General features: G+C 51.8%; 3 protein-coding genes across 4 annotated transcripts in view; 1 reads left to right on the forward strand and 2 right to left on the reverse strand.

Moving 5' to 3' along the window:
* Positions 1 to 417, reverse strand: part of C3H20orf173 (chromosome 3 C20orf173 homolog) — a 6,672-nt gene extending 6,255 nt beyond the window's left edge. Inside the window, exon 1 of the mRNA XM_021192045.2 lies at positions 399 to 417. The gene's annotated coding sequence lies outside the window, so the exon portion shown is untranslated. The remainder of the gene's footprint in view (positions 1 to 398) is intronic.
* A 135-nt stretch (positions 418 to 552) lies between these two features.
* On the forward strand, positions 553 to 10,296 carry Ergic3 (ERGIC and golgi 3). 2 transcript variants are annotated; one of them, XM_021192589.2, is made up of 14 exons: positions 553 to 747; positions 883 to 953; positions 1,072 to 1,159; positions 1,371 to 1,490; positions 2,704 to 2,797; positions 3,357 to 3,522; positions 3,616 to 3,673; positions 7,333 to 7,347; positions 7,947 to 7,978; positions 8,664 to 8,760; positions 8,847 to 8,911; positions 9,552 to 9,688; positions 9,810 to 9,865; positions 10,096 to 10,296. In XM_021192589.2, exons 1-14 carry the CDS (start codon positions 660 to 662, stop codon positions 10,173 to 10,175), a joined length of 1,167 nt encoding a protein of 388 aa, XP_021048248.1. In that variant the 5' UTR covers positions 553 to 659; the 3' UTR covers positions 10,176 to 10,296. The 2 variants fall into 2 exon arrangements, with proteins under 2 accessions (XP_021048248.1, XP_021048250.1); XM_021192591.2 differs by lacking the exon at positions 7,333 to 7,347.
* Positions 10,297 to 11,475: 1,179 nt separating this feature from the next.
* The window catches only part of LOC110319171 (fer-1-like protein 4), a 34,814-nt gene continuing 19,996 nt past the window's right edge, over positions 11,476 to 26,293 (reverse strand). Inside the window, exons 29-45 of the mRNA XM_021194611.1 lie at positions 22,864 to 23,062; positions 22,677 to 22,723; positions 22,463 to 22,591; positions 21,800 to 21,839; positions 21,606 to 21,706; positions 21,395 to 21,529; positions 20,940 to 21,068; positions 17,137 to 17,264; positions 16,818 to 16,988; positions 16,167 to 16,321; positions 15,306 to 15,466; positions 14,669 to 14,754; positions 12,920 to 13,018; positions 12,567 to 12,808; positions 11,922 to 12,202; positions 11,747 to 11,847; positions 11,476 to 11,668 (exon numbers count right to left, since the gene is read on the reverse strand). Of these exons, the coding sequence (XP_021050270.1) occupies positions 11,476 to 11,668; positions 11,747 to 11,847; positions 11,922 to 12,202; positions 12,567 to 12,808; positions 12,920 to 13,018; positions 14,669 to 14,754; positions 15,306 to 15,466; positions 16,167 to 16,321; positions 16,818 to 16,988; positions 17,137 to 17,264; positions 20,940 to 21,068; positions 21,395 to 21,529; positions 21,606 to 21,706; positions 21,800 to 21,839; positions 22,463 to 22,591; positions 22,677 to 22,723; positions 22,864 to 23,062 (2,397 nt within the window). The remainder of the gene's footprint in view (positions 11,669 to 11,746; positions 11,848 to 11,921; positions 12,203 to 12,566; positions 12,809 to 12,919; positions 13,019 to 14,668; positions 14,755 to 15,305; positions 15,467 to 16,166; positions 16,322 to 16,817; positions 16,989 to 17,136; positions 17,265 to 20,939; positions 21,069 to 21,394; positions 21,530 to 21,605; positions 21,707 to 21,799; positions 21,840 to 22,462; positions 22,592 to 22,676; positions 22,724 to 22,863; positions 23,063 to 26,293) is intronic.

The following is a 26,293-nucleotide window of genomic DNA, read 5'->3' on the forward strand; positions in this document are numbered from 1 at the left end:
TACACTGTAGCTGTCTTCAGACACTCCAGAAGGGGGCGTCAGATCTTGTTACAGGTGGTTATGAGCCACCATGTGGTTGCTGGGATTTGAACTCAGGACCTTTGGAAGAGCAGTCAGGTGCTCTTACCCACTGAGCCATTTCACCAGCCCCCTTTTGTAATTTTTCAAGACAGGGTTTCTTTGCATAACAGCCCTGGCTGTCTTGGAACTCTTTTTGTAACCCAGACTGAACTTGAACTCACACACATCCGCTTGCCTCTGTCTTCCTAGTGCTGGGATTAAAGGTGTGTGCCCACCCCGGTTTGGAACCAATGCCAATTAACGCTGCGGTGGCTACTGCAGGGTCGTGTTGGAAGTGCTGCCCTAAGAGATCCAAAGGTCCAAGGAGAGGCGCTTACCTCAGGTGCTGTCATTCCGCCCTCAAGCACCGCCCTCAGTGCTCCTGGCCCGCCCCCCACGGAGCACTGCCCAATCCGCGCAAGGAGGCGTGACAATGTGCGCAAGCCAGACAGCCTTTGAGAAGGCAGGTGAGGGGGTGGAGCCCCACTTACGCACTACTACGCCTGCGCGAGACGGCGAGGGGCGTGACCCCGGGCCCGGACCGGAAGCGGGAGGCTGGAGGGGCGGGCCGGCTGGTGTCCCCTTTCCGGCCGGTCCCCATGGAGGCGCTGGGGAAGCTGAAGCAGTTCGATGCCTACCCTAAGACTCTGGAGGACTTCCGGGTCAAGACCTGCGGGGGTGCCACGGGTAGGTCTCGGCGCGGGCAGGGTTGCAAGGAGGGAGCTGTCCTCGCGTTCGGCCCGGGCTCCCGGATCCTCCCTGGCCTGCTAGGGGCTGAGGGGTGGGATATAGGCCGTTCCAAATCTCGCTCTCGTCCTGCAGTGACCATCGTCAGTGGCCTTCTCATGCTCCTGCTCTTCCTATCGGAGTTGCAGTATTATCTCACTACCGAGGTGAGGGGCGGGGCCTAGAGAGTGGGCGGGGCCTGGCATTCTAAGGGCAGGACCCTTAAAGGTGGGAGAGGGGAGGAGAGGCGTAGGGGCGAATCTGACCGAGGTGGTCGCGCTCTAGGTGCATCCCGAGCTCTACGTGGACAAGTCTCGGGGAGATAAACTGAAGATCAACATCGATGTTCTTTTCCCGCACATGCCTTGTGCCTGTGAGTACCCGATTGTGAGTGGGGAGTTGGACTCCTGGATGTACCGGGTGGGCTTCCAGATTTACACCTCTGGCCTTAGATCCCGGAGTGGATGCCAGGCCATTCCTCATTCCCTGAGACCAGTTCTTCCTCGAGATACATCTTTCCCATCCAAGCTCAGCTCTCCGGGTCCCTGGAATCGTAGCGCCTTAGCTTTCCTCTCTGTTTCCAGACTTGAGCATCGATGCCATGGATGTGGCTGGGGAGCAGCAGCTGGATGTGGAACACAACCTGTTCAAGAAACGACTAGACAAGGATGGTGTCCCCGTGAGCTCAGAGGCCGAACGGCACGGTAACCAGAGGAGGGGGACAGGTCTCCGATCCGACGGCTGGACGTTCCTGCCTTCCACACGTGGGCCATTGCAGGCTCAGTGACACATCAGACAGAAGTCAGCTGGCTTGCTTAGGGTTCTACAGCTATTAAAAGTCAAGAGTCAGTTGAATCCATGTTTCTGGTATTGGAACATTGAGTAGAATACCTTAAGGGCTGGAGAAAGGGCCCAGTGGTTAAGAGCAAGACACTTTGCTTGGTTATCATTTCTCAAGCTTGAACATGGGTCTGCCTTAGGTAAAGGAAGTTGACTTGTCCAGCATATTGGCTAGAGTACTGTCCCCCATTGCAGTGTGAGTATCCTAAGATTAAGAGTTTAAATTCTTGAGTAGAGTTGCCTGGGTTCAGATCTAGCATCGTCTTGCAGTTTGTGAGCATTAGCTATAAACTGGTGGTGAACGGTAGTAACCCATCCATGAGATGCAGGACTGGCTGCAGTATAGATGGTTCTCAGCTTACGATGCTCTGACTTTGAGATGGTTTGAAAGCACGCCTGTACAACCATTCAGGTCTTCACTTTGAGTAGAGGCGTCAGTCAGTTATTGGAGGTACTCAGCACTTTGTTAGGAAATAGTCTTCATGTCAGATGGTTTGCCCAGCTGTCGGCTGGGCAAGTATTCTGAGGATGTTTAAGGCAGTATAGATAAAGCTGTAATGTTCTGTATCTGAGATGTATCAGGTGCATTCTAAAATATCAGAATATGATATTTTACCTCGGAAACCTCATCCTGAGTTGGAGGATCAGTGATACATCATCAGTAATACGTAACCCATAAGTAATCGTTCTAAAAGACCTGGGGTAGAGCGCTCACTTTGAGCGGTTTCCCTAAGTAGCTGTCTCTGCTACCCTCAGCCAGCTCACGGTGTAGCTCTGACTGTCGTAGAACTCACAGGTCCTCTTGCCTCTGTCTCCCAAGTGCTGGGGTTGAAGGTGTGGGCTACTACTCCCAGCTCAGACCCAGTGTCAGAGTCTGAGGGGATGGAACAGGACAGCGTGAGCTCACCTGTACCAGCTGACTGTTTTCTAATACTGAGTATATGTAATGGCCTTGACACCTGACCAGCATGTGTGTGGTTGGGTTTTCCCAGCCCAGGGACTTATGTGGGAGGGAGCTGTGGCCGTGGATGTCACTGTGTCTGCTTCATGCTGTGCTTTTGTCCCTGCCCTGCCCAGAGCTTGGGAAAGTTGAGGTGACAGTGTTTGACCCCAACTCACTGGACCCCAATCGCTGTGAGAGCTGCTACGGCGCTGAGTCCGAAGATATCAAGTGAGCCAAGCCCCGGGGCACAGGGAGTGAGACCTGAGACATAAGAGGCGGTCTATTCCTCACTACTCACCCTGATGCAAGTGATAACAGTTAGTGAGCAGGCCCGCTGGCAACTGTACACCTAGGGGGCCTGCTCTTCAGTCAAAAGAACCAGCTGCCAGGCACCTAGTCCTTGTCTTCAATCTGAGCCACATCGCTTCTGTATGTATTAGTAAAGGAGATAATAGCACCCTCCTTGCCAAAGTTAAGTGTATGTTATACGTAAAGCCCTGACGTACAGGGCCAAAGCTACGTTATTACACCTCCACTATGTGCCAACCACTGTGTGATTTCACAGCCCCAACCCCTGAGAGACTGACACAACAGGTCTAGAGAGATGTACTTTTTTGAAAGAAGAGAGGAAATAATAATACTGTACAGTTTGCTGTTGTAGCCATCTTTATGTGTACGGTTAATTGGCACTAAGGACATTCACACCACCTTCTGCAGCAGGCAGAATAGCTTTGGTGTCCCCAGGGCATAATGGTTGGGCTCTCATCCCTTCGTGCCTTCTCAACAGGTGCTGTAACAGTTGTGAAGATGTGAGGGAGGCCTACCGCCGTCGAGGCTGGGCCTTCAAGAACCCCGACACCATTGAGCAGTGTCGGCGAGAGGGCTTCAGCCAGAAGATGCAGGAGCAGAAGAATGAAGGCTGCCAGGTGTATGGCTTCTTGGAGGTCAACAAGGTGCCAGGAGGGACCAAATCGAGACAGCTGGGTGAGTCAGGCTGGGAGAGGCCTGTTGGTGACATGGAGAATGACAGGAAATGTCCCCTACAGGTGGCTGGAAACTTCCACTTTGCCCCTGGGAAGAGCTTCCAACAGTCTCATGTGCATGGTGAGTGGTCCAGGGTCAGCGGGGCACTTAGTTCTCAGATTCCCTCGTGGCAGGTTGGTGTGTCCCTTACCAGGCCAGTGTTCTTTTAACGTGGAGCCAGAGTAGGAGAGCAGGTTAGCACAGCTGGAGAGAGTATAGGGCAGGGATATGGATGCTCAGGCAGTAGCATTTACCTAGCGTTCATGAAGCCCTGGCTTTGATCTTGTCTGTGTGGTACAGGATTCCATACCTTAGCGGTGTTTATGTATTCATTCACTAGACATTAGTAATCACCTGCTGCGTGCTGTGTGTTAATCTAGATATGAAGATCCTATGTGGCTGGGCATGGTCCACATGCTTACAACCCAGCACTTGGAAGGTAGATAGAAGGATCAGTTCAAGGTCGTCCCTGCGTAGCATGTTTGAGACTAGCCTTAGCTACATGAGACTCTGCCTCAATACACTCCTGACACACACACACACACACACACACACACACACACACGAAACAAACAAACAAACAGACATATAAAGTATGTGATATATCCTCTACTGTTAAGTAATGTGGACCACACCAAAGACCAGCCTGGTCTACATGGTTAGTTTTGGCCTAGCTAGTACTATATAGTGAGACCTTGTCTCTAAATAAATAGGCAACATAACAATAATGTAGACCAAAGCAAGGCAGAGGAGGGACACTGTGTCTGCTGATTTAGTTAAGGTGGTTTAGGAAGGACTGTGGGGTTACCAGTGTGCCAGGACCTGAGTAGAGTGAGGCGGCCAGCGGTGGTGGTGCTAGGCAGCATAGCAGGCAGAGAGCAGTGAATGCAGATGCCAAGGGCCTGCGCGTGCTTGGCAAGTCCCAGTGATAGTGAGACAGGGCGGCCGGAGCACAGAAGCCGAGGGGAAACAGCCACGTAGGGCAGCAGGCCAGGCTTCTGTGCTGTGTCAGCTGACTTCACCTTTACAATAAGGTCACGCAGGAGGCCTCAAACGTTTGATCCCAACACTCAGAAGGCAGGATTAGGAGGATCTCCGTGAGCTCCAGGCCAGCCAGTGCTGCATAGTGAGGCCTTGTCTCCCCCCACCAAAAATAAAATAAAAAATTAAACACATGGTAACCAGCACCTGGTGGTGTAGAAAGCAGGAGGAGGCCAGGGCAGCACGTGAGGCTCAGTGAAGAAGGTCGCAGTGACCAGACCTGGCAAAGATGGTGGCGCATGGATCAGAGTGGTGGTGGTGAACCAGTGGGTTCTGGATACATTAAAGGTAGAACTGAGAAGATACCAGTGAATGTGACAGAGCAGGACAAAGGAGTCCAGGACAACTTGAGTTTTATGGGTTTTATGCCTGAGTAGTAGGAAGGTCAGAACTACCGTTTAGAATACCTAAGGGGGATGGGTAGAGAGGGGTGGTGGTTCAGAGGTATGGGTATAGATCAGACATTCAGCTTCTGACCCTTTCAGACCAGTAGGATTTTCATTTCCTAGTTTCTGTGGTTACCAAGCAGTGTTTCCCAAGAGTTGGGGGAGAGGAACTAGCAGGGAGCCACAGATGTTGGATCTCATACATATTCAGAGCTCTCCTTTAGGCTCAGGATGGCGGAGAAGATGGGAACTCAAAGCCCTGAGTCCTAGGAACTGGTGCATAGACCTCAGAAGGCTCACATGAAGCAGGGCTGTGCACGTGCAGGGCTGTGGGAAGTCACCGTCACATCACAAAAGTGAGGCTAGAGAGGAGAGTGACAGTGTGGCGGGCAGGTCTGGAGGGAGACAGACTAGTGCCTGAGCATGAAGACTGGCCAGCTGTGGCAGCCAGGAGAGCAGTCTCCAGGCACAGCAGGCAGAAGCACATGCAAGTCGCCCCCTAGCTGCTGCTCTAGCTAAGGAAGCAAGGTCATTAGCTGAAGGCTGAGGAGAGGGAGATGGAGGTGGCCGTGATTTAAGAGAAAGGCCACAGTGGGCACCTCTGGTTTCTAGGATAGTGGGTAGAAGTGAGAACACCTGTGGGATTCTCTGGGGTTTAGGGACAAGGGAGTCAGAGCACATGATCACAGAGGTGAACCATGGGAAGAAGTGAGCACTTCGGGTTGGAATAGGAGTGGAAGCCAGTAAGGAAACAGAGGCCACAGACTGTGGCAGGCCTTCTGTGTGGTGGCAGAGGGTGGTTGCATTTGGGCGGGAAGGAACAAGAGGAAGTTAGCAGGCTGGTGGCCAGAGCATGGGGTGCTGTGGTTAAAACTAGAACGAGGTGCAGCTACTGCTAATGTCAGATTAGAGAATGACCAACAGCTGGAGGTACAGTTGGGGGAGAGGAACAGGGAGGGGCCTACCCAGGGACTGTAAGGACCAGATGTTGGAAGGCTCCTGTACATGATTGTGGGACTCATGAGAAGCTGTGACTCAGCTGCCATCAAGGATGCACAGTCCTGGGGGTGCCTAGTAGTATTTTGTGATGACACAAGTAAGGGGTGCTTTGACCTGCACCAGAGCTGTGGACTGAGAGTAGGTCAGGGGACAGTAATCTGACAGTGGCAGTAAAGATAGGCCAAAGAGGTACAAGAGACCACATAGTCATTGAGGGGATAGAATAGAGCTGGTGCCTGTGGGTGACACAAAGAGTAATGAGCCTAGGTAGAGGCTGAAGACAGGAGTCTGCTACCTGGTGGGTGTGGCTGGGGTGGCAGTTAAGATCACACTGGGAGATGGCTACCAGGTAAGAGGAAGGCAGGGAATTAGCAGAGCACAGGCCTGGCTGCTCTGAGTGAGTGTCTCAGGGGAGCATGTATGGGGTCATGTACAGAAGCTCTGCAGGTCTATCGGATGGTCTGTGCCTGCATTGGGGGAAAGTCAAGGGGAGCAGGGAGGTGTTCTAGAGGACCCTCCAAAGCTCTGGATCCTGCTTCCCCTTACTCTTGAGGAGTAAAGTGGACTTGCTGAAACTTTAGGAAGATACCAGTGTGGCACTGTATAAAACTGTAGGCACCAGGCCTCACAGAAACTCAGGAGATTGGGCAGGCATCACAGTAGCATGTCTGTGCCTCCTCTTAGGTCTACCCTCAGAGTCCTAAACCCCAGGAAACTGACTCTGAGTACAACGATGCCCATACACAGAGCTCCGGTGCCAGTGGCCAGACATCTGCTGGAGCCCTCAGAGTTTTTTTGTTTTTTTTTTTTTCGAGACAGGGTTTCTCTGTATAGCCCTGGCTGTCCTGGAACTCACTCTGTAGACCAGGCTGGCCTCGAACTCAGAAATCCGCCTGCCTCTGCCTCCTGAGTGCTGGGATTAAAGGCGTGTGCCACCACGCCCGGCAGAATATTTTTTTAACATCTTGGTTGATCACAGGGTGAATGATACGCTGTAATTTCTTGTAAAGTTGACCAGGTACTGCCTATCTTAGGTCCTCCTGGTCCTCAGGACAGTCCTCTGTAGAGAGGGTCATGTAGCTGGGAGAGGGTTTTAAGGCTCTAGGTCTTTGGTTCTTCTTAGACTGACTATTTTTTTCTGCTTAAGCCACCTCCTATGCCTCTCTGGTCCCAGAAGAGGCCTTTTAGCTGGGGCTAGAGCCTTGTGCTGAAGCAGGAGTCAGTCCCCCTCCTCCCATGGATCTGCTCCATAGATCTCACTGTGAAGCTCTGAATCTTTGTTCTCTTCCTCCTCTCTCCTTTCCCATGCTGCAGTCCATGCTGTGGAGAGTAAGTGGCCCTGCCCCAGGGAGGCCAAGCCCCCACTTCTGAGGCAGCCTGCCCTCCTGGATGGGGAGGTTTGGATGGGTCTGGGATGTGTCTTTGAGGTAGGGTTCCTCACAGCAGGTAGTTGGGATTAGAAGATGGGGTAAAATTGTTGCTTCAGGACCCCCTTGAGACACCTTTGGGGAATTTTGAGGGCAGAAGCACCAGAGTCCCTGTCCTGTACCCCCCTTCCCCTCGTGCTGGCTCATGTTGGGGTCCAGTGATTTGCCATTAACTCTAGTTAATGATCCAGTCAGTAGGTTTTGTTTCCTGAGCTAAAAGCCCCACCTGGAGTCAGTTGACTAGAGCTGCTTTGTCAGGGAAGAAAGATCTGTGTTCTTGCCCACCCCATGTGAGGGTATGAACTCTCACCCAGGTCCAGGGCAGGCCCTGGCCAGCTGTCCTTAAGCAGGACCAGGGCTACCAGGGTGATAGTGACTAGGAGTTGGAGAAGAGCTAGGTGCGTTACACCCCACAAAGGAGGAGGACAGCCTGAGAGGAGACTGGGAGCAGCCAGGAGCCTGGTCCTGCCTGCCTAACGACCCTGTCTTCTTCTCTCCTAGTTCATGACTTGCAGAGCTTTGGCCTTGACAATGTACGTACTAGGTGGAAACCATGGAGGTTGGGTGGCATGGAGACTGGGCTGCTCATGTCTGAAGTGGGGAACAGAGAAGCCCCTCCCCATGGTTCAGCTGATGCTTCAGACTCGGGGGTTGTGGAGTGCATCCTTCAGAAGGAACCTCAGAGCAAAGCCAGAAGGGAGTATGGCATTCCTAGGTGGGTATAGATGGCCAAGGCTGACAAATGTTGGTGGGGCCAGAGCACTTGGGACTTCGCAGCCACCCTGAGGAATCTGCTCTTTCCTTCAGGACAGAGGGCAGTTGTCCGCTCACCTTAACGAGGGGCGAGACATAGTCAGATTTGCATTTCTAAGCATCCCTCCAGAAAGCTGGCAGGGGCTTCTGGCTTAGGCCTTCATCCCCTGAAGGATCCAGGCAGGACCAATGTCTGCTGTGCACTCCATGAGTCTTTGAAGTTGTACCTTAACCCTGGAGCCCCAGGAACCTGTGGACTGAGAAGGGGATCCTTAAGTGAAAGCAAGAGGTGCCTGGTGCAGCCAGTTCTTCCATTAACGTCATAGCCTCTCCGGTACAGGCTTCTCCCTTGATCCCTCCCTTTCCCCCTGCACTGACAGACTCAGGCATCCCTCTGCTGCTCTAGATAGTTCTGGGTGGCGTGGGTGGTGTACTGTCGGGCCTCAGCCATCTGATTGCTTGCAGATCAACATGACCCACTACATCAAGCACCTGTCATTCGGGGAGGACTATCCAGGAATCGTGAACCCCCTGGACCACACCAACGTGACTGCACCCCAAGGTACCACCCTGGGAGGTAGCCCCTTCTCCTATCAAAACCCAGCCTGCCTGGCAGCAGCCATGCCCTGTGTCGTCTTCTCCACACAGCCTCCATGATGTTCCAGTACTTTGTGAAGGTGGTGCCCACAGTGTACATGAAAGTGGACGGGGAGGTGAGTTAAGGGAGTACAGGGGACAAGCTCCAACTTGTCTCTAAGCACTGGACGTCCCTGTGTAGTTCCTTCAGCCTGGGCAAGGAGGTACTACTCTCCCGGTACAATGGATGCAGCACTGAGGTCTGAAGGGTAGAGGTCTGCCCTCACTGCAGTCACAGGCTCAATACCATGTGGTCTTCCTGCCTCCCACACTGCCTCCAGACATCCCTTGGGTGCTCAGTGACTCCCATTGTATGTTCTGGGGTGGGTTAGCCATGTCAAGCATCTCTTGGGTCTGCTCTGTTCTGTGGTCTGTAGAGCAGCCAGTGGAGTGCTGTAACAGGGCTCAGGGGCAAGGAAGTGAGTGCCAGCCTTAGGATGGCACTGCAAGAGTTTTTCCTCATCCTGGACCTCCAGCGAAAGGATGGACCAGATGTCGCTAGGGCAGGTCAACTGTAAGGTTGCTAGGGCAGGTCAACTGTAAGGTGCTGACCAATAGGCTAGCTGGCCAGTTAGGTGACCAGGCAGAGGTCCAGAAGAGCTTTTACAGCGCTAGTTACCAACATGGGACCCTCATGTCTATTCATATAGTCGCAGCCTCACAAGAGGCAGGGCCAGGTTCTGAGCCTTTCTCTGCCTTGGACCCTTCCTATCACAGGTGCTGAGGACGAACCAGTTCTCCGTGACCAGGCACGAGAAGGTTGCCAATGGACTGCTGGGTGACCAGGGCCTGCCAGGGGTCTTTGTGCTGTATGAGCTCTCACCAATGATGGTGAAGCTGACAGAGAAACACAGGTGAGGGTATGGAGTGGCAGTAGTCAAGGCTCAGGGCCAATGAGAGCCAGTGCCTGCTGAGCCCGCCCTCCTGTTGCCTATGAGAGCCAGTGCCTGCTGAGCCCTCCCGTTACCTCTGCAGGTCCTTCACCCACTTCCTGACAGGTGTGTGCGCCATCATTGGGGGCATGTTTACAGGTAAGAGGTCCCAGGGCACTTTTGGGGGAATGGGTGCTGTAGGCTTCCCTGTGCTGTAGAGTGAGGGTGTTCACATACTGGGCAGGAGTCCCCTGCTGAGTAGCATCCTCAGTCGTGCCCGGCCTCGGCTGGGAAAGAATGCCTTAAGGACCAAGGAAAATGCTTGCTGGCCAGTTAGGTGACAGGCAGGGGTCCACGGGAGCCACTGCTAGTCATGGTTTCTCCCTCAGTGGCTGGCCTCATTGACTCGCTCATCTACCACTCCGCTCGGGCCATCCAGAAGAAAATTGACCTAGGGAAGACAACGTAGCTCTCTCCCTTCCCCATGGCTCGTCCTGCCCTCTCCTCCCCTGCCAACCTGTCAACTACCCATATACTCTCCTCAGCCCGCCCAGCCCAGCCCTGGCGATAAATATGAATTGTGATAGGAATGACTGGGCTCAGTGTGATTCTTGGGATCTGGCTGGTACCTAGGAAAAGCCCCTTCTCTTAGTAACATGTTGAAATCCATTGTGACAGAGGCCAGGGTTAGCCCTTTTGAAGTCCCATGTGCATCCCTGTGTAATATGGCTTTATTTACACCAGACCGATACCTGCTTCACAGCCATGCCCTTGGTCTTTCTTCTGTGACTAGAACTTTCTACGGTAAATATCTTAGAGCCACTATCACAGAGCTCTGAGTCCCGGCTGGAATCAGTCACTTCTGCACTCACAGCCAAGGCAGAGGCTGCCTCCCACAGGCTGGCCTCGGTCCTGTGGTTCTGCTCACTCCCAAGCCCCATGGTGTCTCTGCACAGAGAAAACGCAGAGGCCTTTACAGACTCCTGAATGGCAGCAAAGCTGAAAGGCAAGGAGAGAGGAGCCTCCTCCATCTTAGAGTGCAGCCAGCACCAGACCACAGCTCCTCGTAGAACACTCATCTGTGTAGAGAGCCAGGGTCCAGAGGCCTCGTCAGTTCACAGCCTTGGCAGCCAGGATAAGCAGCCAGTTCATCAGATCATAAGACCATAGCAAGGAGGCAAAGCACAGCGATGCCAGCCAGCGCAGCGCACTGGAGGGTACTGTGCCTGAGGTCCAGGTAACAGACCACCTGAGAGCTATGTCCAGTGTCCCCTAGAAGTCGGGGGTGATGACTTTGTCTTGTTAGCCTAGGGTCCTTCTGGTAACCCACCCGTCCTTGGCTTCCTGGTTTGGTCTGCCCCATGCTCTTAGGAAGGTCGCTCGGGTCTGGTAACAAGTTAATGAAACAGTGCTTAGATGTCAGGGAAGGCAGAGCCATGAGCAGGGGAAGAGAAGGACCCAGCCACTGGCAGGAACAGGAAGGCTGCTGGTGAGGGTACAGGTGACAGAGTCCCCTCAGACTGTAGAGCTTGTTCTTTGCTGGAATGGCATGTGGGCAGTCTTCCATCCCTGTGCATCTTAGCAAATGCCTAGCTTCTGGTGCTGCCTGAGAGCATTTACCTGTGCCACCTACAAAAACAGCCCTGGCCTGCCTGGGATAGAGTTTATTGAACCCAAGGACTGAACCCTTCCGGGTCACATTGGAAGGAAGGGCTTCCAGAGCAGATTTGAAAGATTGTGACCCTGAAGTGTGTCCCTGGTCACTTGGATTAGTGTTTGTGGATGGGGCTGAAGATGACCTCACTGATCTGTCCAGGGATGGTGTAGAAGACGAGGAGAAGGAAGATGGTGATTAGCGCCAGCAGCAGCAGCAGCACCAGGATGCGCCAATACCGGCGCCAGATGAAGAAGATGAAAGTCTTGAGGGGGTTCACAAACCAGTTGAAGGAGGTTTTGGGGCGGCTGTTGGGGAAGGGTGGAGTCACAGTGACCAGGAAGCCCCTGCCAGTGACCCCACCTACCTAAGCTTGGGCTACGTACTTGGGCTTCTCCAGAGGCTCTGGCTCCTTTCGCCCCTTCCCAACTGGCCTCTTCTCTGCCTCCTCCACCGTCAGCAGTTCAAACTCCGCCTCAACCTTCCCCTAGAAAGAAATGGTGGGCATTCAGTGGACACAGTCCAGCCTGAGTCAGCCCTTGATCATTATGGGCTACGCACTGTGAGGATATAGACGTTGCCCCCCGTGTCTGTGAATTCCAGGTCCTCTGGCCGGCCCTTCCTTCTCTTCCTCTTCCTTTTCTTGCCAGCCTGAGCCTCTCTGGCCTCCCGCTCCACGTCTTCCATGTCCTTCATCTTCACCACTGGCCACCAACCCCGCAACCGACGGCAGCGAAACAGATTACACCTCGGCCCTGCCCCATCAAGGGCTAGTCGAACAGAACAGTGCTCAGGGTCCCGGGCGCCCCTCACCATGTCTGGTAGCTGCAACTCCAGGGACCCTGTGAGAGCAGAACTCTCCGGGTTAGGGCCAGGAGTTGAAGAGGTAGCACCCAGGGTTGCAAAGACCCAGAGGGAAGACAGTGATCAGACCACAGCTATAGAGGTTTAGAATCAGACTGCCAATCAAAGGTCACACAGGGACTCTAAAGTGACTTCAGGACGGTCTGTGGGAGCTCTGAAGCAGAGCCTTGGAAGAAGTTTTACTGCACCAAGCTCCCTGAACACTGACTAGGTATAAGCCTGGGGTCTGAAATCAACAGGATTCCAAGTTAGAGTTGAAACCCAGGGACAAAGAGGGAAAGGTTTTGTGCAAAGACAACGGGGACAGCTAAGTGTGGACTTGAGGTTAGGAAAGCTAAGTACCAAGAAAGTCGTTGGCAGAGATTCGGTCGTAGTCCCAGACCTGCAGGACCAGCACTGCTGGCTGCCGGAACTCAGCCTCCTCCAGGGCGAAGGGTCCAGGCTTGCGCCGGACGCTCACCTCCCGCTCCGTCGGCAGGTAGTCAAATTGGAACACAAAGCGCCAGTTGAAGTTGCCCTCTCCGGTCAGGGAGTTGAAATGGACGTCCGTCTCCTGTCTGTCGTGTTCCAGGCCCTTTACCCAGCTGGTGAGGGAAGGAGATGGCCCAGGGCAAGATGGGTATCAGGGCTAGGGCAACATTCAGGACTCAGCTGTCAGCACAGGGGTCCCCATTTGCAGTTTCTTGTAGGCCTACCTTTTCACATAGATGTCACTTGACATCTCTCCAGTGAGTGGATTCACATCATCCAGAACCACATCGTCTGTGTTCCAGATGACAACTCTGAGCTCATAGCTAGGGAGGCAGTGGTTTCAGACTGTTAACAAGGGTCCTGGGAGTGTAGCTCAGTGGGTAGAACACTGGCCTAACCCCACAGTCCAGGGTTGACTACCCAGCATCTCTTAAGCGGGGGTGGTGGCACACAGCCCTGTAGTATCAGCTCTCCCCGCCCCAGAGGTTTGGCATTCATCCTTGAGGCTGCATGAGACCCTGTCCCCAAACCACAACAGCTGAAAAATCTTTGATCTTTGTTCAGTTGAGTGCTTGCCTAGCTTCTGAGGGGCCCTGGGCTCGATCTCCAGCACTATAGTAAGGTGTGGTGATACACGCCTATCAATCCCAGCACTGGAGAAGCAGAGGCAAGAGGGTTAAGAGAGTTCAAAGGCCATCCACGGCTGCATCCCTAGTTCAGGGCCAGCTGGAGCTGTGTAAGACCTCCTCTCAAAAGACAAGAGAAGGGGGACTGTGGCAACAGAAAGGAGCTGAGTCAGGTACCACTGATCATTTCCCACTACAATTGCAGCACCAGGAATGCTCTGACCCGAGCCAGTACAGTGAGCTGCTTATCATGTGGAGTCAGAAGCCTGAGACTAGGTAGTTCAGCATCCATTAGCTGCAGAGTTAGAGCCACAGTGAGCCACGTGGCATATAAGCCGAAGTTCTGGGGTATAGGAAAGTATGAGAAACGACAGGTGGAGAGGGAAGGAGTGAGAACAGAGGAGAGCTGGGACGATCTGTTGCCTCCCCGGCATGGCCTCATGGTTGTCAGGGTTCCTTGGATGTCTCTTCCCTTTATTTATTAGTCCTCTCTGGTTTTATTTGGTTGAGACAGGGTGTCATGTAGCCCAGGCTAACACTGATCTCTATGAAGCTGAGGCTGGCCTTTGAACTCATGATCCTCCTGCCTCTGCCTTCTGAGTACACAGATACACTGCCATACCCAGTTTCTCTCTGACTCTGCCCAACCACATCATCAATCTATGTGGTTCTGGTGGGACCAGCTTCTACTGGACTCAGGCCTGGGAGGACCACACAGAAATTGCCAATCCCTACCCACAGTGACAGGGAGCATCATCTAGACCAGCCAGTGGCTGGGGTGGGGAAGTGGCTTTGGGCTTTGGCCCTAAAGGCATTTATTTCCACTCAAGAGGCCTGGTTCTTAAGAGATAAGCCAACACTCTTAGAAGCTCTCTTGTCCCTAGGCTGCAAAGGGTCTCTGAGGGGCTAGAGATGACTCAGTGATTAAGAGCACTGTTGCTCTTCCAAAGGACTCAGGTCCAGTTCCCAGCATCCACAGTGTGGCTTACAGTCTTCTGTGGCTCAGGAGATTTGATGCCACCCTCCTCCTGGCCTCTGCAGGCCACAAGCGAGCGTGCAATACACATACATGCAGACAAAAGACCAGTATACATTAAAAAAGGGGTGGGGGCTCCCTAAGAAGAACAGCGCCTAGAGGTAGAAGAGATATCCTCACAGAACTGCATTTGTGCTAGCCCAGGCAGGAGCAGGGTTTACTGAAGGACAGCTGGACACTAGACAGACACACTGCTCGTGGCTCATGGGCAAGGGAGGGTTATGAAACTCAATTGCCCACAAGACAGAAGTCTTGGACTCATTCAATGGGGGTTGGGTTTCCAGAGAGTAGAGAGGCACAAATTCTCTCACCTGATTGGCTGCCGAGGCTTGATGTCAACTGGGGGTGGGGCCGGCACATCACTGGGAAAGATGTCAATCCACATATGAAGGGATCCCTAAGAACACAAAACCAGGATACAGGGTCTTGTTAAGAGAACTCCTTTTCTTCAGGGAATCCAGTGCTGCCCTGTCCCCAGTGGGGAATGAGGAAGGTGAAGGGCAGGAGTTACTGGGTAGATTTGGGGTATTAGGGTAAAGGTAGAGTCTGACGTGAGGGTCCCAAGGTCAAGGCAAAATCTGGGTTCAGGATAAGTTTCCAGAGTAAGGAAATTGAAATCAAGAGTAGTATATGGTGTTCTCGAGGCCCAGATAACCCAGGGTGGAGCCCTGGGTCTGAACCTTGTTGGCTCAGGGTTGGGGATCCTATAGGACAAGAACTAGGGATGTGGTATACATACAGCCCGTGACAGGTTCAAGACTCCAAGGCTGGGGATCCTATAGGACAAGAACTAGGGATTGGGTATACATACAGCCCGTGACAGGTTCAAGACTCCAAGGGTGGGTGGAATGCTTACTGACACCAGGAGCCAGGGTAGTAGTGTATGGGCAGAGGACTTGGGGAAAGGTGGGAGTCTTGAGGAGTGTTGGGGTGCTACAGTCCCTTCACCTGCAGTAGCCCGGGGCTGCGGGGATGGTACAGAGGCCGTGTTTCCACATGCTCAGGTACCAGCTGGATCCCAAGGCCTGGCATCTCCTGCCAACGCCTCAACACATGCAGTGCTTGGGCCTCTTCAGCAGCCTCACTTGTCACCTTGGGATTCCTGCCATCTGAAACAAGGGGTATGGGCTTGGCTTCACAGTACCCCCTACTACCCCTCCCCCACTCCCCCCTCCTCAGTGGCTCTCCACTGAGACTGGCACTGTACTAGATAAAGCCTGTGGCCTGTGCGGGGCATGGTGATTCACACCTTTAATCCCAGCAGAGGCAGGAGGATCTCCATGAGTTTAAGGACAACTTAGTCTACATAGTAAGTTCCAGGACAGCCAGGGCTCCATAGAGACCTCCTCAACAGCTGCCCTCCACCAAAAATAAATAAATTAAAAAAAAAAAAAGCAACAACAACAAAACCCAAAAGCCCGTGGCCTGGGACAGCAAGTCTATCATGTACAAAAAGCGGGGTTGGGAGGGTGGGTGGGGGTAACAGGGGGTGCTGCTATAACTACCGACTGAAGATTGAGGAAGAGCCAGCTCTCACCTTTGATCAAGCCCTGTTCAGCATGTGAAGTGTGAGTTCCATAGCCACAGACTGTATAGATCTGGATCCTGTGCTCTGAGAGGCCTACCTGAGATCATTTTCTCTCAACATCCAGGACTCTCATCCTAACTCAGCCAAAATCAAAACACCCCTGTGCCTGCTGCGGTTAGTGGGCTCCGCTGGGCACAGGAGCCTGACACCTGGTGCATCCTGTGCCTTGGTCTGCCTCCCTCGTACCCGCTGTGGCCTGTCCAACAGACAGGGTCTGGTACCTGGAGGCGGGGCCTCAGATGGGGTCAGAAAGACTCTGCTGCCCACTTTGACAGCCCCGGCTCGGTATTCAGGGACAGGAAGGCCACAGCGTTGGCACAGCCCGGCCAGGATCTGTGAAGGCCGGAATGCATCTCGCCAGGCATTGTACCCATCCCTGTGGGCAGAAGGGAACAATGTACCAGCTAGGGCTGTGTGTGAGCACAATGGGACACAAAGGCAAGAGGAGGAACCGAGGTTAAAGAGGTCACATGACTTAGTACCAAAACCCTAGTACCCAAGCTCAGGTCTTGGATACCAAACTAGGATGTTTTGCTAGAGGGTGGGAGAAGTTCCCCTTTGGAAACAGCCATGGACCTGTGAGAACTGGGAGAGAGATCTGTTTGGAGCTGTATCAAAGGGCTTGTGGCATACCTATGAGGCCCTGAATTCAAGTCCCCAGAGCCCACATAAAGAGCAGTGTAAGTGTGGCAATCCTGCACTCCTGTGGGAGATGGAGGTGGAGCCAGGAGCCAGGTAGCCTGTCACACAACAGTGAGGAGCCCCTGCCTCAGAGATGATGGATAAGACCAGCACCCAAGTTTTTAAGTGGGAATGTGAGCTTTGCATGTGTTTGTTTTGGGAATGGCTTCTTAGGGCCCTGCCAGACTCACGCGTCGTACTGGGCGGCCAGCCCACAGTTGGCTCTGTGGCGGCTGTAGAACCTGTTTTCCAGGTCAATGTGGGTCTCCCCAATGAGGTCGTCGGAACCCACGAGGTCGTGGTCGAATACGGCCACAGTCAGCTCTGGCTCGGCTGGGAGGGAGACGCTCAGCTCCAGGACCCTGGGCAGGAAGGGAAAGTGGCTAAAGACAGCTCCATGCCCTCAGAGGAGACCTGGGGTGGCAGTGTCCAGCCCTCGACACAGCTGCCTAGGCAAGAAGCTGTGGATCCCAGACCGCCCCCATTCCCAAGCCCAGGGCCCAGCCTCACTCTCCAAAAATGGGGTTGAGTTGCTTGGGGATGTAGCGTTCTTTAGTGTCTCGTTGCTCCTTGCCAGCGCTCACCACCACGTAGGGGTCTGCCTTGCCATTGGGGTCTGCAGGAGCCAGGTTGGTAGCCTAGTGGGTGGAAGCCAAATCCAGTGGAGTCAGGAGGTCTAGCATCCTGGAAGCCCAGGCCCTTGTTGGACCTAATGTCAGGATTTTATGAGATGCTGGAGGTCAAACCCAGGCCCTCTTCCATGCTAGCCGACTGCCACATCACAGCCCCTGGCTCTGCTTCACTGCATTGTAAGAAATAAATCCTTATGGCCCATTTGTGTAGGAGGTGTGTTTAGAACCCATCGGAGAATGGCAGATAAGCTAGAGGCACAAAGCCGGTCTCCAGCAGTTGGTGCCTATCTAGCTCATGTTCAGCCTAGGGTTGATAAGGTAGAAAAATCTACTGTGTGACTCAGCCATGAGGTTAGGGGAGGGGACAATACTGGACACCTGGAAGAGCTGACCTCTCTGAAGAATTCGCCTGGGGAGCTAGGGGATGGGAAATATGATTAGGGATATAAAACTCACTATTTTGTACCAAACTCATACCTGTCACTTTTGTCTGTTGTCCAGGTTGGCATCTGGCTACTGAACTGAAAATGAATCTGTCTTGCTTTTGCTAGAGTCTCCAGGACTTTTATTATGAAACCAGCATCAGTGTTTCTCACATGCATAAAGACTACACTACCCACAGCCCTTTGCATGTTCCTATTTTCCCCTTATACCAGCTTCTGGAAACCACTTTAAGGAACAGAGCTCATTCTCACACATTTTAAACAGTTATATAATACTCGACTTACCCATTCTTACATGCCTGGGAAGTTGTTTTTATAGTGACTTTTCAGTTTTAGAAATATTTGGGTTCTCCCCCCCCCAAGTGTTGAGGCAACCTTTTTTTTCAGGGCCTTCTGCTTGGTAGGCAAATGTTCCTCCACCCAGCTGCTTTGTCAGCTACTCCTTTTAAGTCTCTCTCTCTCTCTCTCTCTCTCTCTCTCTCTCTCTCTCTCTCTCTCTCTCTCTCTGTGTGTGTGTGTGTGTGTGTGTGTGGTGTATACATATGTACCTTCATGAATGTGCCTGGAGGGGGGGGGGCTTAAATCGACGCTGGGAGTCTTTCTCGGTCCCTATCTTATTTTTGAGATACGGTCCCTTACTGAACCTGGAACTTGCCAGGGTAGCTCAGCAGGCCAGCCAGTGCATCTCAGTGGTCATCCGGCCCCCACCTTCTTCGTGCCAGGATCCTAGGTGCGCACCACCAAGGCCAGCTTTCTACACAGGAACTAGGGATGCAGAAGTCTCCCTGCTTGTATAGCAAGTGCTTTACCTACCAAGCCATTCCTCACCCCCAGTCAAGCTTGAGACAAGGGCTGCCCTCAGACTTGCTTTGTGGTTGAGGATGGCCTTGATCTCCCGATCCCTTTGCTCTCCCCTCCTGAGTGCTGGGATTACAGGCATGCCCACACCTGGTGTGTGCGATTCTGGGGGTTAAATCCAGGGCTCTGTGTACGCTGAGGAAGCATCCCGTCTCTGAGCCACGGTTCCAGTCCTGGGGTCTTAAATGTCCAATCCTACCCCAGCCTCCAAAGTGGCTGCGATTACAGGTCTGTGCCGCCAGGCTCAGCTCACATTGCTTTTGTGTGTTCATGAGGGCACAGGTGTGTATACATGCATGTTGAGGTCAAAGCGCTTCCTCAGGTGCTGTTCCTCAGTGTCTACACTTCTGTTTGTTTGTTGAGACAGCATCTCTCACTGGACTGGAACTGGCCATGTAAGAGCTAAAGTGAGTGGCCAGTGAGCCGCAGGGCTCCACCCATCTCCACCTCTCCAGATCTGGGATTCCAAGTATGTGCACAAGTCTGGTTTGTTTGTTTGTTTGTTTGTTTTAGCATGGGTTCGTAGGATCAAACCCAGGTCGCTGTGCTTCCAAGGCAAACACTTTTCCTACCAAGTTACCTTCCCACTCTCCAGGGTCATTTTTCTCTGCGCGCGCGCGTGCGCACACACGTGTGTGTGTGTGTGTGTGTGTGTGTGTGTGTGTGCGTGTGCGTGTGCGTGTGCGTGTGCGTGTGCGTGTGCGTGTGTTGGCCTGGAAGTTGACAGTGAAGCTCAGCTGGCTGGCCAGGGACCCACCTCAGTGCTAAGGTTACAAGGGTAAAGCCTCATGCTTGGGTTTTGGGTTTTTTCCCCCTCAAAAGTGAGTTACGGGATTGAACTTGGATTCTCATGCTGATACAGCAAACCCTTTACAACCCCACCATCTTTTCAAGTCACTTCTGACAGCAGAGTTCTCTTACAAAAACCCACGTAAGCTGCTATTTCTCACCTAATGACAGACAGATCTAACATCCAGAACAGCGTGATGTCTGGTCGTCCCTGCTGTGCAGGGCTTTTGTCGTTTCTCCTGATAATGTTTTCTTACATTTTCTATAATTTTGTGCTGTGGGCCCACGTTTGTTTTTAACCACTTTGAGGCTGAGTTTATGGTCACTCTGATCTCTTGCTTGGTTTTGTTTGCTGGTTTGTAATTCCTGGCTTTATGAGGCAGGGTCTCTGGTGGAGCAGGCTAGCCTAAAGCTTAGCCTGTAGCTGAGGCTGGCCTGAGTTTCTGATCCTCCTGCCTCCACTGCTGTAGTCCTGGGATTGTAGACACGAGTGGGCACAACTAGCTTGTTTGGCTATTTCGCTTGTTTGCTTGCTTATTTGGATTTGGTTAATTGGCTTCTTTGGTTTGGTGAGGGTTTTTGTTAGATTTTAATTTTATTTTTTATGTGTGTGGGTATTTTTTAAAGTTTTATTATTTTATTTATATGAGTACAGTATAACTGTCTTCAGACACACCAGAAGAGGGGATCAGATCCCATTACAGATGGTTGTGAGCCACCATGTGATGGCTGGAAATTGAACTCAGGACCTCTAGAATAGCAGTCAGTGCTCTTAACCACAGAGCCATCCCTCCAGCCCCGTGTGTGGGTATTTTGCCTACATGTATGTCTATGTACCCACCAGATGAATGCCTCAGACGGTAGCCAGGAGGGAGCATCAGATCCGCTGGTACTAGAGTTACAGATGTTAGTGAGCTGCCTTGTGGGTACTGGGAATCCTAGCCAGGTCCTATGGAGGAGCAGCCAGTGCCCTTAACTGCCGAGCTACCTTGCAGGCCCTGGTTTGGTATTTTGATTCTCTTGTGTCCACAGATTCCATGGTCGGCATGGCTATGCCTGGTTATGGTTTTGGTTTTGGTTTGGGGATTTTGGGGGGGTTGGTCTGGGTTGGGTTGGGTTTTGGTCTCACTATGTAGCTCAGGTTGGCCTGGAATTCACAGTAATCCTCCTGTCTCAGCCTCCTGGGAGCTGGGATTACAGATAGGATCCTAAGATTGTTATTTCCTCTGCCAAGTCTCCATGGACTCTCCAGGAGAGTGGGGGCAGAGCAACCTGCTCCTTCCCTGATGCTCCCCAAGATTCCTTTAAGGAAATTCCGGGGCCCCACTAGCCCTGCATGACAGACATAGCAATGGCAGAAACTATAGGGTAGTCAGGAACTAGGGAGCTGGCACTACAGTCTTCAGCTTCCCAAACCCAAGACCGGAATGTGAATAAGTTCTGACACCAGCAAGCCTTGTGAGGGACGGGAAGTCTAACCACACCGAGGATTTCTACCTAACCCCTGAAGGACTGAGCCTCGCGATCTCTGAGGACCTTTGAGAGCCTTTGTTCTGTAGTCTTCACAATATTGTCTTTGCGCCATGGGGACGAGCCGACCACCATTCACTATATACACTCGGACCAGAAGCTTGATGGGCCGGTTCTGGGGGATCCCCCTGGAGATCTGAGGCTCAGAGAAGGATTTGGCCTCTGACTCGGGGTAAATTAGAAAGGAGCCCTGAGGTGGGGGAGACAGAAGAAGGCTTGGTAAGAAAGGTAAGTTTTTAAAAATCAATTCCATTAGATTTATTTATTGTGTTTTATGTGTGAGTGTTTCCCCTGCGGGAATGTTTGTGTTTACGTGTGAGTGTGGTCCCACAGGTGAGAGGAGGGTGTCAGGTGCCCTGGAATTGAACTTAAGGTTGGCTGTGAACCACACTGTGGTACTGAGAACGGAATCTATGTCCTCGGCAAGAGCAGCCAGTGTTAACCCCTGAGCCATCTCTCCAGCCTAAGAAAGCTTTACTTGTCTTTTCCCATGCCCCTTTCTTCTCGCACACATACCTTGAACTTGCCCACAAAGTGTCCAGATGTTCCCTCTCCTTCTCCATCCTGGCCACCTTGTCCTCTGTACAGGGGGAACACACTCAGCCAGTCTTCAAAGTGGCTAAACTCATCCTCCAGGGAGCTGTTGTAGATCTGAAAGGCAAGGGGCTTCGGTGACGACTCTATACCCCAAATCCCAGGGTCTCCCTTCTCCCCGACGCCCTGTCACCTTCAGGGTAGCCATGGCTTTCTTCCGAGGCACAGAGACTTTGAAATCAGTCTCCCCCTGCTCCTGGGCCTGCCTGTCCCCAGAAAGGAGGTGGGTTCCATCTGGAAACAGCAAAAAATGGCCCAGGTAAGAACTATGGGGGTGGAGTGGGTGGACGGACGAATGGGACACGAGTGAAGAGCGGGGACTCTCACCTGCATCTCCAGCCTCGTCCATCTCATCATCAGAACTGGACTGAAATCAAAGGCAGGTCAGGGATCCCTCTTGGCCACTAACCTCAGTGCGTGGCCCACCCCCTTCCCAGCCACACAGCCACTTCGTTTTCAGAAGTTGCCTTTATTGTCTGGTCCTGCAACCTCAGTCACCACCACCCACATATGGTCACTGAGTCCTTGACATGAGGTTAGTCTGCATTGAGAGGTGCTGTGAGGCGGAATGCACACCAGACTTAACGCTGAGAATGCAAAATAGCTCATTATATGTTTTATATATATTAGTAAAACATTACTAAAATTAACCTCATTTGTCCTCTTTTACTTTTTTGTTTGTTTTTCAAGATAGAGTTTTCTTTGTAATAGCCCTGGCTGTCCTGGAACTTGCTTTGTAGACCAGGCTGGCCTCAAACTCACAAACACCCACCTGCCTCTGCCTCCCAGTTTAATGGGCTCATGTTCTATTTTTATTAGACAACAGAGTGGTAGCCAACAGAAATACTGATATCTGACCACTAAAACTGAGCTGTGGAGGAAAAAAAAATCGCTGCGATCAAGAGTTCTGGAGCACACAGGGGTTTGTTGCCTGAGACCCCTCCTTGCCTTTCGTCCCCCAGTTCCGGCCCTGGGTCCCGCTTCTCCTACCTGCCCCTGGAACTCCTGCAGGGAGGCATAGTACTTGGACCACCAGTCCATCTCTTCTGGATCTGGGATGTCTTCCTCTAGTTCAGGGCCTTGACCCAGGAGCCCTAAGGTGAGCTTCCTTAGAGGGGTCTGAGGCAGAGAGGACCTAGTGATTCTCAGGCAGTACCACCACAAGCTCCGACATCCCTGCCCAGCTCATGGAACATCCCATCACCTTCAGAAGCTGTCTGGATCTTCCTGCTTCAGTCAGAGGCTTCTCTCCTGAGAGCGGGGAAGTGATGCCGAGAGTTTAGGCCAGTAGGAAGCAGACTCCGGACCCCATAAGGCGGCCCACTGGAGCCGTCTCTCCCAGAATCCAGAGGGGCTTCTATCTGCTAGCCCCTGCGGAGAACATTCCTGACCTTGAGGCCCGTGTGGCACCAGGTCCCTTGTCTCCTCCTCTGTTTCTTCCTCCTCTTGGGGATCCTCATGACCCCGGAGTATGAATTTGAGCATGTGGGGAACAATATGGGAACCCACAAGAACTGTCCGGCCAAAGGCCCGGCGCTCGATCACCAAGATGCTTAGCGGGGGCTGCAGATATGGCTGTTCTGGCAGGTCCTAGAAACAAGAAACAGGAAGTGAGTCCAAGCCCTGGGGAAGGAAGAAGGGAGCACAGAGCAGGTAGGGAAACAAAGTCATTCTGTGCCCATATCTGCCACACTGTCAGCCCCTAAAGTCATCACAGCCTTCTGTCTCTGCCCAGGTAAAGAAGGGACACAGCCTGGACTAATAGACTGTCCTAAATATGGTGACATGGCTGAGGCAAAGGGACTTTGGCACCTACAAAGTGTCCCCAGGAGCACAGGTTAGTGTTGCTGTTAGGCATAAGACAATGTTCACCTTGCAAATATAGAGTCCAAACCATAAACTATTATGGACCTTAGCCAGGAGATTCACTAACTATCCCTGCTGCCTAAGAGGTGGGAGATCAGTGATTACACTTGATCGCTGGCTTCATTTATCCTGTCCAAAGAGGAGAAGGCATAGAGCTAAACTTGGGCATGGAGGCACATGCCTTTAATCACAGTACTTGAGAGGCAGAGGCAGGCGGATTTCTGAGTTCGAGGACAGCCTGGTCTACAGAGTGAGTTCCAGGACAGCCAGGGCTACACAGAGAAACCCTGTCTCGAAAAACCACCACCAACAACAACAAAAGGAAGGAAGGAAGGAAGGAAGGAAGGAAGGAAGGGAAAAAAAAGGAAGGAAGGAAGAAATAGAGCTATACTGGAGAAAAGCATATACCTTTCCCTGGAATTAAATTATTATCAGTTTTTAAAAAGTTTTTTATAAGATGCTTTGTAACCAGGCAGCTGTGGCATATCTTTAATCCCAGCACTCAGGAAGCAGAAACAGATGGCTCTGTGAGTTCGAGGCCAGCCTCGTTGATGGAGCAAGTTTCTGGACAGCCAAAGCTATATTGAGAAACCCGGTCTCCAAAAAACAAAAACAAAAACAAAAACAAAACGCTACGTAGCCCTGGCTGGCCTGGAAGTTGCTATGTGGACAAGGACAGCTTCAGAGTTGCCGATTCTCCTGCTGCTGTCTTCTAAGTTCTGGGGTTGCAGAAGTACACCACCATGTCCTGGGAGTGAGAATCATAGCTGGGCATGGTGGTGAATGCCTTTATTCCCAGCTTGGGAGGCAGAGGCAGGTGATCTCTGGATCTCTATGAGTTTGAGGCCAGCCTGGTCTACATCGTGATTCCAGGGCAGCCAGAGCTACATAGTGAGACTCTGGCAAAAAAAAAAAAAAAAAAAAAAAAGAGTAATAATCTGAAATAAATTGTGAAAAATCAGCATTCATATTTGTGACATTTTGTCAATTGGATACAGCCCAGAGTTGCCCGGGAAGAGAGTCTCAGGGAGGGATGGTCTGTATCAGGTTGTGGGAGGGGTTGTCCCAATTGTATTCATTGTAAATTGGGAGATCCAGATTGCCCTGGAAGGCATCATCCCCTAGGCAGGGCATCCTGGATGGTGTAAGTGTGTAAGTGTGTAAGTGTGTAAGTGTATTTGTATATGTGTAGAAAGGATTTTGCTGGTCTAGAGAGGGTGCTGAGCTCAAGTGGGCATGGATGGATGGATTCCCTCTCTTGACCGTGGATGTGATTTGACAAACTATCTCAGGTTCCTATCCCTGTGACTTCCCTGAAACTCCCAGGCTTTGAAATCACGGAGAACCACCTGCCTTGGCCTCAGACGTGCTGGGATTAAACACATACACCACCACACCCTGAAAGATGAAAGAGTCTTTAGGGTCAAAAGCATACACAGGCTGAAGTCTGAGGCTGTGGCTTTGTTGTCGATTGATTGCATGTTTGAGGCCCTGAGCTCAACACTCAGTATCACAAAAACAAATAACAAATCAAAAGGATATACATAGATCGGAAGAACTGGGAGATAATCAGGCAATCAGTGACTGAAAGACAGAGAAGTTATACCATCAGTTAAAATAGACTGAGAAACAAACAAAAAATTACTGGAGACACAGACGGTCATTCTACAGTGATAAAGGGGCTGATTCATCGAGAAGCCAAAATGACTGTAAACAAATATGCACCTAACAGCAGAGTTCAAAATACAGAAGGGTAAGAAGTGATGGATGAGGATGGGGGGAGCCTTATGTTGCGGTGCATGTCTAGCACGTGCGATTCTCAGGGACCGATCAATACTCAACTCTGAAAAGAGAAGTGACAGAGCTGGAGAGACATGAATAACAGCTAACAGATATGAATAACCCTAGTATTGATAGTGGATAGAACTGGCTAGAAAACAATGAAGAGGGTTTCAAGAGGTGTGAGGGACACTAAGGAGCATAGTGCGATCCAGCTGATCTGTCTACGGACCATCAAACTCAACAAGAGAGATTTCAGGCACACAAGAGATGGGAAAAGGGTGTGTGCTGCCCGATTGGAGCCTTGGAATGAAAGGAAAGGACTCAGTGTGGTCTGAATGTATCTGTTCCCTAAGCACATCCCTTGGGGGAACAGAAGATTACTGTATTAAATTAGCCTCCTTGATACCAAGATGTGGTGGCACACACCCGATAGCCCAGTGTTTGGGGGTCATGGGATGCATGACAAGTTTGGGATTAGCTACTTAGTGGGTCTTTGCCTCTAAAAACCAAAAGTACTGGCTGTCTGGGTATTTTGGTTGAGTTTGTGTTCAGTCTTCGCAGTTCCTTATATTTCCTAGACATGAGTCATCATCTGAAGTGGATACCTGGCAAAGACTTTCTGTGATTCTGCAAGTTTACCAAGCAGTTTTCAAAAAGAAGAAACAGGCCAGGAGGTGGTAGCATACACTTTTAATCCCAGCACTCGGAGGAAGAAGCAGATGGATCTGTGTGAGTTCCAGGACAGCCAGGGCTACACAGAGAAACCCTGTCTCGAAGAAAAAAAAAATGCTGGCAAGGATGTGGGTAAGAGGAAGCCTTATTTAATGCTGTTAGGAGTGTAATGGGCACAGCCTCCATGGAAGCCAGTATAGAAATCTCTCAAAAGTTAAAAGGTGCTGGCAAGCTTGCTCAGTGGGTGAAGCACCTGCTGCACAATCCTGGTGACCCTAGTTTGACCCTCTGAACAAATGTCAAGGTGGAAAGGAAAAACTGACTCCTTCCTCAGCCTGGTCCTCTGACCTCCAGAAGAGAGAAGGGGAAGGGAGGGCAAGAGATGGGGAGGATGGGAGGAGGGAGGAGGAGGAGAGGAGGGGAGAGGGGAGGAGGGCAGGAGCTCTGACTCGGGGAGTAGGGGCTGGCTCTTAATGGCTGAGCCATCTCTGAAGCCACTAT

Source organism: Mus pahari, chromosome 3 (genome assembly GCF_900095145.1).
Source record: "Mus pahari chromosome 3, PAHARI_EIJ_v1.1, whole genome shotgun sequence".
NCBI classification, from domain to species: Eukaryota; Metazoa; Chordata; class Mammalia; order Rodentia; family Muridae; genus Mus; species Mus pahari.

Excerpts from the sequence above, each read along its gene's own strand:
- Ergic3 (XM_021192589.2), top strand. The coding sequence starts at position 660 with ATGGAGGCGCTGGGGAAGCTGAAGCAGTTCGATGCCTACCCTAAGACT. Across the intron at positions 954-1,071 it reads AGTATTATCTCACTACCGAG|GTGCATCCCGAGCTCTACGT; the intron begins GTGAGGGGCGGG and ends GTCGCGCTCTAG. Across the intron at positions 9,866-10,095 it reads CATTGGGGGCATGTTTACAG|TGGCTGGCCTCATTGACTCG; the intron begins GTAAGAGGTCCC and ends TTTCTCCCTCAG.